We start from the raw sequence: 13,036 nt of genomic DNA on the forward strand, positions 1-13,036 counted from the left end.
ATATATATATATAATAGGTCTAATTCTGTTCTTACATAAATACACAGGCTCAGAAATATTTCGACAAACCATTGTCATCATTTGTCCTGATGCATGCTCAATAATCCAGGTAGATTAATCTAATTTAACCATGTTAAGACATTCTCATTGCATTATTTTTTATTTACTTTATTTTTCGGCCTATAAGTCGTTGTTTTTTTTGCATAATTTACATGCCATGTGACTTATTGGCCGAAGCGACACATTTATGGATTTTTTCTCATATTTATAAACCAATTTTTGGCTGAGATATGACTGTTTTCATTCATTCTGACTGAAAATATTGAACACTACCATTTTCAGCCACTAGGTAGCAGCAAAGTGGTAAGGCATTCTGTTGTATCATGTAATAGGTAAAAGTGGCTATTAATGACACAATCTGCTTGCCACAGACTGCAACTGTCATCTTTTCGTTCATTCAACCTTTATTTAGACAGGTTAATCCCACTGAGCCTCGGGGACTCATTTACAAGAGAGACCTGGTTTTAACAAAGATGGTGACAACAGTGGACAACAACGACAACAATAGACAATCATAAAAGATGCGTACAAATTTGATTTTGTTTGAAACAAGGGAAAATAAAATGGTAATTAAAAGGATAATTAAAAGGAAAAGTAGCAAAAAAATCAGTTTATCTTGTTAAATGTCGAATAAATGGACAGTGAGTCGCCCTCTGCGTGTTCATGTTTCCGCGTATCGACTTTTGAAATGCAGCTGATAAAGTGCACTTAAAAGCTCAAATGAGACACACTTTTGCTATAATTTCGAGCAAACAAATAATTGTTTTTAAGTGTTACTCTTGTTGAATTCTTTTTAAATTCCTCCCGTGCACACTCCCACGGCCGCCATTTGGCAGCCAATCCATTTTTGGCACAACACCGGCCCACATTTTGGGTGGTCAGCGGTGACGCGTAATAGATGCGACTTATACGGCGAAGCAACGTATTTTTTGTATTTTTCCACTTTATCCGACATATTTGTAGTGATGCGACTTTTAGGGCGCCGCGACGTGTACGACGGAAAATACGGTAGGAGCAAACACTGCACCTGGATTCATGGCCTCACCTCCAAGGAGCTGCTGATCTCCGTCTGCAGCTGTCGTGATTTGTCACTCGGCTTTTCAGCCTGTTTTTTCTTCTCCAGTTTCAGGATCTGCTGCTGCTCCAAGAAGATCTGTTTCAAGTCACTGTCCTCTTTCTTACGGAGCTTTTCCTCCAGCCTGCCGACTCTGAACTTCAGCTTGGAGTGTTGAAGGAGAGCCTTGATCAGCTCATCCTGTAAAAGCTGCTCTGCTCTCAAGACGGACTGTACTTTGGCCCGAGCTGCTTCTTTCCCCAGGCTGCGGCCGAGCGCGCCCACAGCTGCAGCTTCCTTCAGAGCCGCCAGCGCTCGCCGCTCCTCTTCCACCTGAACAAACACGGAGATGTTTTTACCCAGTAAGTTGAGCTCTCTCACAAAGTTTAAATAACAAGCGGTGTGCTGATGTCCCCTGTCGCTGAGGGACTTGAATAGTGAATGTTTTGTAGTTTTCGAGATGAGTGTTTTTCTGCGCTGGAATTAAGCAGAGAATTGATGTTTGTGGTGCAAGATATTCATGTGGGTACACTGTGTGGAAGAAAAGAGGAAGGTTGTCATTTTTTATGTGGTTTATTTTTTGTTTGTCTGAGGCAGCGACAGATCCTGGCGAGAGCAATTTTATCCACCACCAGGCACAATAGCGGAGCCAGAGGGTGGCTATTGGTGGCCTTGGCCCCTCTTCATTAAATTACCGGTAGTCTTCAGCCACCCCAATCATTTGAGGAAACTATACTTTAAAGCATCGAAGTCCATGCTCAATAATACAGGTAGAAAATCCAACAAAGTTCAGTCACGTCATCTGGACGATTTATTTATTTTGTCGAGACTTTTCATCCTTCGTACGTCCTTTAAATGAAGGACAAAATGTCTAAAAAAAATAAAATAAAAAAAAGAAACTGTCCCAATGACCTGACTGAACTTTGCTGGATTTTTTTTTTACCTGCGTTATTGAGCATGGACTTTGATGTTTTGAACCACTTTGACTATGGCTGCCTCAGAGGAGTGGACGGGGGAGAGGGCGGACTCTAGAAACTATCTTATCACCATCAAACTGGTTGGTCCACTATGTGGGTGTGCTGCTTGTGGGACTCAGTTTGTTGTGGCTCCTCGGGCTGATGAAGTCCTTTGGATGAAGGACGAAACGTCTCAACAAAAAAGAAACACCCAGATGACCTGATTGAACTTTGTTGGATATACTTTAAAGCAATATACAAACTAGACAGCGTAGTTTCCTCAAACTAAAGTGGTGGTCAGTTTTTACACCTAACATGCAGTGGTGCTTGAAAGTTTGTGAACTCTATAATTTTCTATATTTCTGCACAAATATGACCTAAAACATCATCAGATTGTCACACAAGTCCTAAAAGTAGATAAAGAGAACCCAGTTAAACAAATGAGATAAAATATTATACTTGGTCATTAATTTATAGAGGAAAATTTTCCCATATTACATATTTGTGATGGTAAAAGTATGTGAACCTTTACTTTGCAGTAACATGTTTTTCTTTTCTTTAGATTTGGGGTCCATGGCCCTGGATATCCATAACTTAAAATATAACAAATAAAATCAAGACTAAGTAAAATCATGTCATCTTGTCTGCATATGCAGCTGTGAATGCGAGAATTAGGTCTCAAAATGCCTTGCAGTTTACGCAGAATGTACTAAAAGAACGAGTCAGCAGCCTGTTAACTGCGTAAAACCTCTCGAGATATTTAGAAGTAGCTCACATGAAGGAGTGAGATCTTGCACAAACACCGACCTGACTGAGTTTGTCCAGTTCCTGCAGCCGCAGCTCATCAGCCTGCAGCTGGGCCGAGGCTGAAGCAGTGCTGGTCTGCAGCTTCAGCTCAGTCAGGAGCTGGACGCTCCTCTCGTACTCCTGCTTCTGCTCAGCTTCAAGCCTCTCCCTGCCCAGGTGACCATCAGAGATGGATGGCTCTGATAGAAACCTTGCCACCACCCTCTCCTGCAGCAGTCTGTTTTGTTGGCTGGCTTGGTCCCGCTCTTTGTTCAGCCTCTGTATGGACTCCTTGAGATCTTTTTTGTCCAGAGCTGCGGCAGGGATCTCTGTTGTCTCCTCCAGTGTTGGACTGGTGGTCTTGACATTTAAGCTCAAAGGTCCATCATTGGTGTCGGTGGTAACAGCATCATTTTGGTCAAGTGACAGCAGTTGTTCATTGTTTATCATGACAGCCAAGTCTTTGCTCGTGGTGATGTTCCTGAGAGCAGCGCTCTCCTCTGGCACGCAGGTGGCTGCTCCGTCAACAAAGAGGCCTTCTGTGACTTTCCTACTGGCAGAGAGTTCTCCTTCATTTGATATTTCAGCCGAGTCATCGTCTTCTTCACCTCCATGACCATTAACAACAGTTGTTTTCTCCTTTTCGTTGAGCTCTAACTCACGATTCATATTTTAGTATAAAAAAGTATATATATATTATGAGAATTCATTAAAGAAGTTAAAGGGCTTGTGCTGTTAGTCAATGAAAACTGTTCGTTTAGTTTCTGTTGCCCTGGTAACTAGCTTGGAGAGCCAATCACCGGCTCCCTTTCATGAATGATAATGAGGACGGTGGGCGTGTCGATGGAAGCGTCTAGGCTCGCTCCGCGCATGCGCGAAGATCTGCCTGCTACAACAAGAAGCGAGAGCCGCCAGGCAAGATGGCCGACCTAGGGAAGAAGTATTGCGTTAACTGCCTCGCGGATGTTACAAACCTGCGGCTGCGCTGCACCGATTGCCCTGATATAGAGCTGTGCCCGGAGTGCTTCTCGGCGGGGGCGGAAATCGGTAACCACCGGAGATGGCACGGCTACCAGCAGGTCGACGGCGGTCTATTCTCACTCTGGGGTCCCGAGGCGGAGGGAGGATGGAGCAGCAGGGAAGAGCAGTCGCTGCTCGATGCCATCGAGCAGTATGGATTTGGAAACTGGGTACAGAACTTTTATTTACACAAACTCACAAAAGTTCTATTTTAAGTGGATATTATGATTTACGGACGAAAAGGAGAAAAATATTACAATGTGAGTGATTTAAAAATATAAATAAACACCATTCGAACTAATTTACACAGTCCTAAAAGTTAGCAAAATATTAGCATTCTTGTTTTTACTTCTAAAACAAAGGGGCTTACTTAATTTTATATTTAACAGCACGAAATAAATCCATAATATGAGTCAGAATAGGGGGTTTAAGAGCTGGAATTTACTGTAAAATTAAAATCAGAACATGCATTTTGTTAATAACAAAATTGGGTCATTGCTGAAGAGGTGTTGAACAGTGCCATGCTCTACTGCTCACGACTTTGTTATAATTTAAGTTTTTACAAAAACACTTCTACACTTTGATGCATATCTGTTATAGAAAGTGCAAAGATCAAACTAAGTGTTAAAGTTGTTGCCTGTTGCTCATTATGGTCACCATGGTAACCCAGACACTGTGTCTGTCACTCCCTTGACTTTCAAGTTAAGTTTTCCAGTGCCTGAATGAAACTATATATTAAGAATTCTTCAGCCATAAGCAGCAGAAGACATCACTTTCACACATGACTTTTTATGACTAGTTAAAAACAACAACCTTCAGGTCCATTTTGAAGAGAATTAAAGTATGTGGAAAAAACCACACGTCCTATTGCAGTAAGAGAGAGTGTAAGAAGGTACAAAGAACTGTAGGAGCAAGAAGATTTAGTTTGCAAAATATTTAAAATTTGAAACATTTCAAAAGTTACAGTAACGCCATCAACTTTCAGATGAACGTTCTGTAAAAAAATCTGTAAAACTCATTAACAATTTTTAACTTTAAAGTTTTAACTTAAAGTTCAACATGGCTTAAACACAATTCACAAAAATAAACAGCAAAACTTTAAATTGAAAACTGAGCAGTTGTACACTGGTGCTTGAATGTTTGTGAACCTTTAAGAATTTTCTATATTTCTGCATTAATCTGACCGAAAACTTCATCAGATTTTCACACAAGTCCTAAAAGTAGATAAAGAGAACCCAGTTAAACAAACGAGACAAAATATTATATTTGGTCATTTATTTATTGAGGAAAATGATCCAGTATTACATATTTGTGATGGTAAAAGTATGTGAACCTCTAGGATTATCAGTTAATTTGAAGGTGAAATTAGAGTCAGGTGTTTTCAATCAGTGGATGATTATCAGGTGTGAGTGGACACCATGTTTGATTTAAAGAACAGTATCTATCAAAGTCTGATCTTTTGATCCAGTCCATACTCCACACCAGTAGGTGGCGGCCATGCACCTTTCAGTTGTTTGCTCACCGCCATAAAACCCCAATAAGAAGAAGAAGTCTGATCTTCACAACATGTTTGTGGAAGTGGATTATGGAGGAACAAAGGAGATTTCTGAGAAGCTCAGAAAAAGAGTTGTTGATGCTCATCAGGCTGGAAAATGTTACAAAACATCTGTAAAGAGTTTGGACTCCACCAATCCACAGTCAGACAGATTGTGTACAAATGGAGGAAACTCAAGGCCATTGTTACCCTCCCCAGGAGTGATGGACCAACAAAGATCACTTCAAGAGCAAGGCTAAGTCGTCGAGGTCACAAAGGAGCCCAGTGTAACTTGTAACGACTGAAGGTCTCTCTCACATTGACTGACTGCCTGAAGGCAGAATAACATGTTTTTGGTCTGTAAGAGGAAACTGGAGTACCCAGAAAACCCACGCAAGCACGTGAAGAAAATGCAAACGCCACACAGAAAGACCTCAGGTCCAATTGGGGATTGAACCCAGGACCTTTTTGCTGTGAGGGAACAGTGCTAACTACTGAGCCGTTGTGCTGCCGCATAGACAAACCAGAAGACTGCTGGAAGAATATTTTGTGGACAGATGAGAACAAATTAGAACTTTTTGGTTTAAATTAAAAGTGTTATGTTTGGAGAAAGGAAAACTCTCCATTCCTGCAGAAGAACCTTATACCATATGTGAAACATGGTGGTGGTAGTATCATGGTTTGGGTCTGTTTTGCTGCATCTGGGCCAGGATGGCTTGCCATCATTGATGGAACAATGAATTCGGAATTTTATCAAAGAATTGTAAAGGAAAATGTCAGAACATCTGTCCATGAACTGAATCTCAGAGAAGGTGGGTCATGCAGCAACACAATGACCCTCAGCACAAGTGGTTCTACCAAAGAATGTTCAAGAAGAATAAAGTTCATGTTTTGGAACGGACAAGTCAAAGTCCTGACCTTAATCCAATCCAGATGTTGTGGAAGGACCTGAAGCAGCAGTTAATGTGAGGAAACCACCAACATTCAGAGTTGAAGCTGTTCTGTACAGAAGAATGGGACAAAATTCTTCCAAGGTGTTCAGGACTGATCAACAGTTACTGGAAATGTTTAGTTGTAGTTGTTGCTGCACAGGTGGAGTCACACCAGATACTGAAAGCAAAGGTTCACATACTTTTACCACTCACAAATATATAATCTTGGATCATTTTCATCATTGATGACCAGGTATAATAGTTTTGTCTCATTTGTTTAACTGTTTTTTTTTATCTACTTTTGGACTTGTGTGAAAATCTGATGATGTTTTAGTTCATATTGATGCAGAAATATAGAAAATTTTAATGGATTCACAGATTTTTAAGAACCACTGTACCTATCCACAGACAACAACTTGCCTCTGAATGTGTTGCAGATATTACTGTATTTTTCACCGTAAACATTGCACTGCCCTATAAGTCGTGTATCAGTCCAAATATGTCTGATAAAGTGGAAAAAATAAACATGTCGCTTCGCTGTATAAGTCACATCTATTATGCATCACCGCTGACGCGTCGCGTTTTTTATGCGTCACCGCTGACGACCCTGAAATGTGGGCCAGTGTTGTGCCAAAAATTGATTGGCTGTCAAATGGTGGCTGTGGGAACGTGCACAGAAGAACTTTAACAAGAATTTAACAAGATTAACACTTAAAAACAGTTATTTGTGTGCTCGAAATTATAGTAAAAGTGTGTCTCAGTTGAACTTTTCCTTAATAAATGCACTTTGACGGTCAAATCAGCTGCATTTCGCCGGGGCGGCGCAGCGAAATGCAGCTGATTTGACAGTTGCTCAAGGCATGATCCCGGAGCTGGACGAACCTGCAGTCTATGTTAAGCTGATTGTGTCATTAATAGCCACTTTTACCTATTTCATGACACGATGGCATGCCATACTGCTCGACTGCCATCTAGTGGCTGAAAATGGTAGTGTTCAATATTTTCAGTCAGAATGAATGAAAATGGTCACATCTCAGCCAAAAATTGGTTTATAAATATGGGGAAAAACTCCCTAAGTACATCGCTTTGGTGTATACGTCGCAGGGCATGTAAATTATACAAAAAAAAACTAACTATAGGCTGGAAAATACAGTAGTCTATGCTGTAAATGTGCCAGGTGCCATGTTGATTCCTACTGTTAAATTTAATGCAAGAAAATCCTGTTTCGTTCTGATTCTTCTTTTCTCCGTGTTCCTTTGTTCTGACTTGTTGGTTTTGTCTCAGGAGGACATGGCGGCTCATGTCGGAGCGTCCCGGACTCCTCAGGAAGTCATGGAGCATTATGTCACCATGTACATCCACGGTAACTTGGGCAAAGCCTGCATCCCTGACAGCATTCCTAACAGAGTAACAGACCATACCTGTCCCAGCGGGGGGCCCCTGTCACCCAGCCTCACCACCCCGCTCCCCCCGCTGGACATAAGTCTGGTGGAGCAGCAGCAGCTTGGCTACATGCCGCTGCGCGACGACTACGAAATTGAGTACGACCAGGACGCAGAGAAGCTCATCAGCGGGCTGTCGGTCAACTACGATGATGAGGACGTTGAGATTGAGCTGAAACGCGCCCATGTAGACATGTATGTGCGCAAGCTGAGGGAGCGCCAGCGGCGCAAGAACATCGCTCGGGACTACAACCTGGTGCCTGTGTTCCTCGGCCGAGACAAGAAGGACAAGGAGAAGGAGAAACCGGGGAGTCTGGGAGTTGTAGGAGCTTCTGTTGGAGCAGGTGGACAAGGAGCAGCAGGAGCTGTCGGATCAGCCGCTACGACAGGATCCGGGTCCAGCCCCATCCCAAGCACGCCTAAGAGAAAGATTACAAAAGAGGAGAAGGAGCAGCGGGTGAGGCTTCGGGCGCTCTGCCAGTTCATGGCCCACCGTGAGTTCGAGGAGTTCTTCGAGAACATGCACAAAGAGCGAATGTTGAGGGTGAAGGTGCGCGAGCTGCAGCGCTACCGCCGCAACGGCATCACACGCCTGGAGGAGTCTGCAGAGTACGAGGCGGCGCGCCACAAACGGGAAAAACGCAAGGAGAACAAAAGCGTGGTGGCCTCCAAACGCTGCGGCTCCGGAGCAGCTGGACTTGGCTCTGGGATGGGGCTGGGCGGTGGGGCTGGGTTGGGAGGAGGGGGAGGGCTGGGGGGTGGGCTCAAAGAGGACGGTAAAGATGGCGAGTTTGCAGCCATAGAGAATTTAACGGGCTTTGAGCTGTTGTCTGATCGGGAGAAGGTATTGTGTAACTCTCTGAACCTCAGCCCCACGCGCTACCTCACCGTCAAAACCATCATCATCAAGGACCACCTGCAGAAGCGGCAGGGCATCCCGGCCAAGAGCCGGCTGCCCAGCTATCTGGACAAAGTCCTCAAGAAGCGCATCCTCACCTTCCTCACAGAGAGCGGCTGGATATCCAGAGACGCTTCGTAGGATCAGTTCATCACGGGAAGAATGAGCTGCTGAGACTGAACAGACGTCGGCCGTCGCAGAAAACTGGGATCTTTTTATTTTTTCACCGCTGACTTTGTGAATATGTACACTGCTAATAAAAAACTAGATGTCCCACTGGATAACAAATATATATTTTCATTCAAAGTTTAAAAATAAAAATATCTAAGTTTATATTTTTGCATTTGAAAAAAAAAAGATATTTCTTTGTTCCCAAAAAACATTCTGCCAACATTAATTCTGGAACCATGAAAACCGTAAATCCCTGTGAGTATTTAGCAGCCGTGTCCTGCTGGGGGAACTGTTTTTCTGAACATCAGCTGGTCTGTTAATGTGACACAAACTGAACCGATCTCTCCTGTAACAGCGTTTGGGTGTCGGTCGGTTTGTAAGAAACATTTCTGAGAAAGGCCGACGAGTATGGTTAATGTCTGAGATTGTCCTCGGTACGTTTGCTAAATTAGAGGTAAGGCTACATGTCAAGGCTAACGAGGTTAAATCAGGTCGTCTTGGACAGATTCTTCTTGTTGAAACGTTTTGTCTTTTATCCAAAGGACTTCTTCAGTCTGAGGTGCTGTATTCAGCTCAGTCTTATAAATAACACCTTCTCAGAGTGGATCAACCAGTTTGTTGTTGACAACCAGAACTAGCTGTTCACCTGCAAAAGGATCAACCGAACGACCGATCGTTAGCACCCTGATGGCTGCTTGCTATTTATAGAGGGCTGAGTGATACTAGCAATAACAGCGTTGTAAGAGGGGGACAGTTGAACATGGAGGCTCCGCCCTTATTTAATAATGGATGGGTTCTTTTCACAAAGATGGCCTCCTTTACTCCTCTCTCAAACCATTGTTCCTCTATCAAGGATGTGAACATCTTCATCCCTGAAAGAGTGACCTTCAAAAATGAAGGTCACTCGCCTTCATACATTCACTCACCAGGTACATTCACCTTCATTGCTGTTAGTATTACTCAGCCTTCTGTGAATAGCAAGTGGCCATCAGGGCACTAACGATCAGTTGTTAGGCTGATGGTGCTCTTTCATCATGTGAACAGCTAGTTCTGGATGTCAACAACAAACTGATGGAGAAGGTGCTATTTATAAGACTGAGTTTGTTGCAGCTCCTCAGACTGAAGAAGTCCTTTGGATAAAAGACGAAACGTTTCAACAAAGAAGAATCTGTCCAAAAGACTTGACTCAACTAGGGGTGCACCGATAAATTGTCCGGACGATTCATCGGCCCTGATGTCTTTAATTTTGGGAAATCAGAAATTGGTCAAAGCATGAAAACCGATTTTACCAATTTTTGTTGTTGTAGTTTTAACAATTGTCTAAAGTTCATTTATATTTCACTACCTCGTGACAAGTGTGTATTGTTTCTAGGATATTGTTCACTAAAAAAAGAAGAAAATTGAAGGTGCATTGTGACCTTATAACTCCTGACAGTGTTGCTTATTAAACTAAATCAGAATCGGCAGGTCAGACTTTTTAGAAATCTGTGATCGGCCAGAAAACTGCAGTCGGTGCACCCCTAGACTCAACCTCGTTCGATTTTTATACCTGGATTTTTGAGCATGCATCAGGATATTTTGAGCTAAATGTTAAGCTTTTGGTAAAATACCAAATTGAAACGATCCTGATCAAAGATTTGTGATTCATTGAACAAAAATGAACTAGATTGTGTTTGACAACCAGAGACTCGCCGCCTTCATGTCATTCCTTTAACCTTCAAGACAGTTTGATGCTGAAACCATTTCTGTGACAATGGTTGTCCCATTGATTAAAACTTTTATAAATCCTGATTCGTACCTAGAACTACGTGACTCTTGCTGTGTTGTAATGTGCCTAAAAACTGTTGGATCCGACTCATGTTTGTGTAGATGAACGTCTTTCAGGGCTTGTTGCTCCAGCCAGTGTTCCCCACAGCTGTTTCACAGAAAGAGGAGCAGATTGTTACAGCTTTGAATGTTTTGTTGTCCTCGTGGTGTAAAACTGGTGAAATTAAAAAGTAGCATTCCTTGCAGGATTGCCTCATGCACGCCAGTTTTAAACAGATCTTGGCACTTTGGGTATGTGTTGGGATGACGTTTGGCTGCAACCGCACCAAACTTGAGCTCACGTTTTGCAAAAACGACTTGGTTATGACCATTTTTGTGTTTGCTAATGTCGTATTAGCTGTGGATGTACGTCCATTTATTACGTCGAGTGGTTCATGAGACATTTTTCTACTAGATGATCATATGATAGGGACGCACGATATTGGTTTTTTGGCCGATATCCGATACCAATACCGATATTTTCCCCCTAGAATACTTACAGAGACTACACAGTTTCTCTGCTGTGTAATTAAAATACTAGATTATTCTGCATGCTCTTTGTCAGTTTGGCCTGCTACTCAATGCAGATGTCATAAATGATGTAACGCTTCAACTTGGATTATGTTTAATGTCAAATTTATTCATGACATTTACTCTCTAACACAATGACATCACTCGAACAGTGCAAATTTGTAAATTTTCACAAATCTAAACTCCACGACACACACAACGTCATAACGTTCTGGCGCTGCGGTCATCATGTCACTGGGTTGTCATACAAGAACATCACCTTTATATCGGTGAGTTATTTTGATGGAATGGCCATTGTCCAATATTTAACTTTATCGCTAATATCAGCCGATAGATACCATGCCGATAATATTGTGCATCTCTAGTACATGAAATCACGGTTGCCCTCTTTACATGGTGGCGGGTACTCAAACTAAATGTAGGTTCCTGTAGAGAGCTGCTTTTATTTCAAAGATCGTTCTTCTCTCATTAGAGGCCAGGATCTAAACCCCTGAGTTGTTCACTCTTCATAGATTTGTAATTTAGCCGGGTTGAACTGAAGCCATGGTGTTCGTTAAAGAGCAACGTGGTTTTCTCTCCAGCAGAAAGTTCACTGGAATCAAAAGGAAGACGTGAAAGATATGCTCTTTAAAGCAGGAATATGAATGTGTCTTTAGCTAAACAAAACTTTTCAGGAACTTGTAGCATCTGCTCTCAATATTTAGGTTTGCTTTCTTTTTTTTGGTTGTCCATTTACAGTGTATAAAATCAGCCTCTGCACTGATAGTTTGGACTATTGTCACTTTAGTCCTAATAATCTTTTGTAAAGTGAAGGATCTAATAGCGCACCTCAGTCAGGCAAATTGATTAAAACAATAAAATGTAACCAAGTAAAAGTGCACAAACTAAAAATGAAGAGTTGCCAAATGTGACTGAGTAAAAATAAGATGATCACATGCAGTTTTCACTCCTGCTTGGACAAATACCTTCTTAATGTTTTCACAACTTGACTTACTGTATTTTTTTTACCTATAATGCGCACTGGATCGATTTCTGAGAAAATTAAAGGATTGTAGATGCGTCTTATAGTCTGAAAAATACGGTAATAAAACACTACGAAACATCTTGTTCTATAAATGAATCAAACTGCTTCAATTTGTGGTTTGAAACGTAACTTTGGGTCTTATTTGTACATTATTTTGAAAGTTTATTGTATACAGAGAGAGGGAGTGGTGGTGCAGAGGCTAGAGAAGGTGGGCCTGTGATTGGAAGGTCGCCGGATCAACTCCCTGGACCGACAACATAAAAATATGGGTGGGAAAGGTGAAGCATCCACCCTCACCTGAGGATCGTCATGGCAACCAGAGGAAGAATCATCTTTTTCAGTGCTGGGGAAACATGAATATTTTACAATGATTCAAAATGTTGATTACTTGTGTTTAACGTTCTGTCCAGTTCTTACTTCCAGGTGTTGGAGAATTTAATATTTTCTTAATTAATCAATAGTTCCTGGTTGTTTTTGACTGAAGCTCATGAAACAAAATAATTTTATAAGGTGACTGGTCATCCAGTGATGTAAATGTTTTGTAATATAAACTGAGTAAAGGGTATATGTAGGGACTTGTGTGTACAGTATTTTGTCAGGTTTTTTATTTTTAGTAATAAAGATTTTTTTAAGAACAATGAAGTGTTTTCTAAATCTTTGGCACCAGCAGTAACACATGATGACCGTCCTGTATCACTTAGTTGATTCATTTTTTGCACATATGCAAACAAATGTATCAAAAGTGCAGATAATAAATGTAAGTACTCGTTAAATGCACAAAGTTTGTTTTCTCAGTCATCCAGGTATATAACAACAAAAAAG

The 13,036-nt window shown here is 41.7% G+C and overlaps 1 protein-coding gene across 1 annotated transcript; it reads left to right on the forward strand.

Annotated features, from left to right (window-relative positions):
• Positions 1-3,725: 3,725 nt before the first annotated feature.
• Positions 3,726-8,883, forward strand: tada2b (transcriptional adaptor 2B). Its single transcript, XM_037682493.1, has 2 exons — positions 3,726-4,046; positions 7,627-8,883. Exons 1-2 carry the CDS (start codon positions 3,777-3,779, stop codon positions 8,821-8,823), a joined length of 1,467 nt encoding a protein of 488 aa, XP_037538421.1. The 5' UTR covers positions 3,726-3,776; the 3' UTR covers positions 8,824-8,883.
• Positions 8,884-13,036: the final 4,153 nt, after the last annotated feature.

Source organism: Nematolebias whitei, chromosome 1 (assembly GCF_014905685.2).
Source record: "Nematolebias whitei isolate Nwh7 chromosome 1, NemWhi1, whole genome shotgun sequence".
Lineage (NCBI taxonomy): Eukaryota > Metazoa > Chordata > Actinopteri > Cyprinodontiformes > Rivulidae > Nematolebias > Nematolebias whitei.

Coding starts and splice junctions, on each gene's coding strand:
- tada2b (XM_037682493.1), top strand. CDS start 3,777: ATGGCCGACCTAGGGAAGAAGTATTGCGTTAACTGCCTCGCGGATGTT. Junction 4,047..7,626: donor AGTATGGATTTGGAAACTGG/GTACAGAACTTT, acceptor GTTTTGTCTCAG/GAGGACATGGCGGCTCATGT.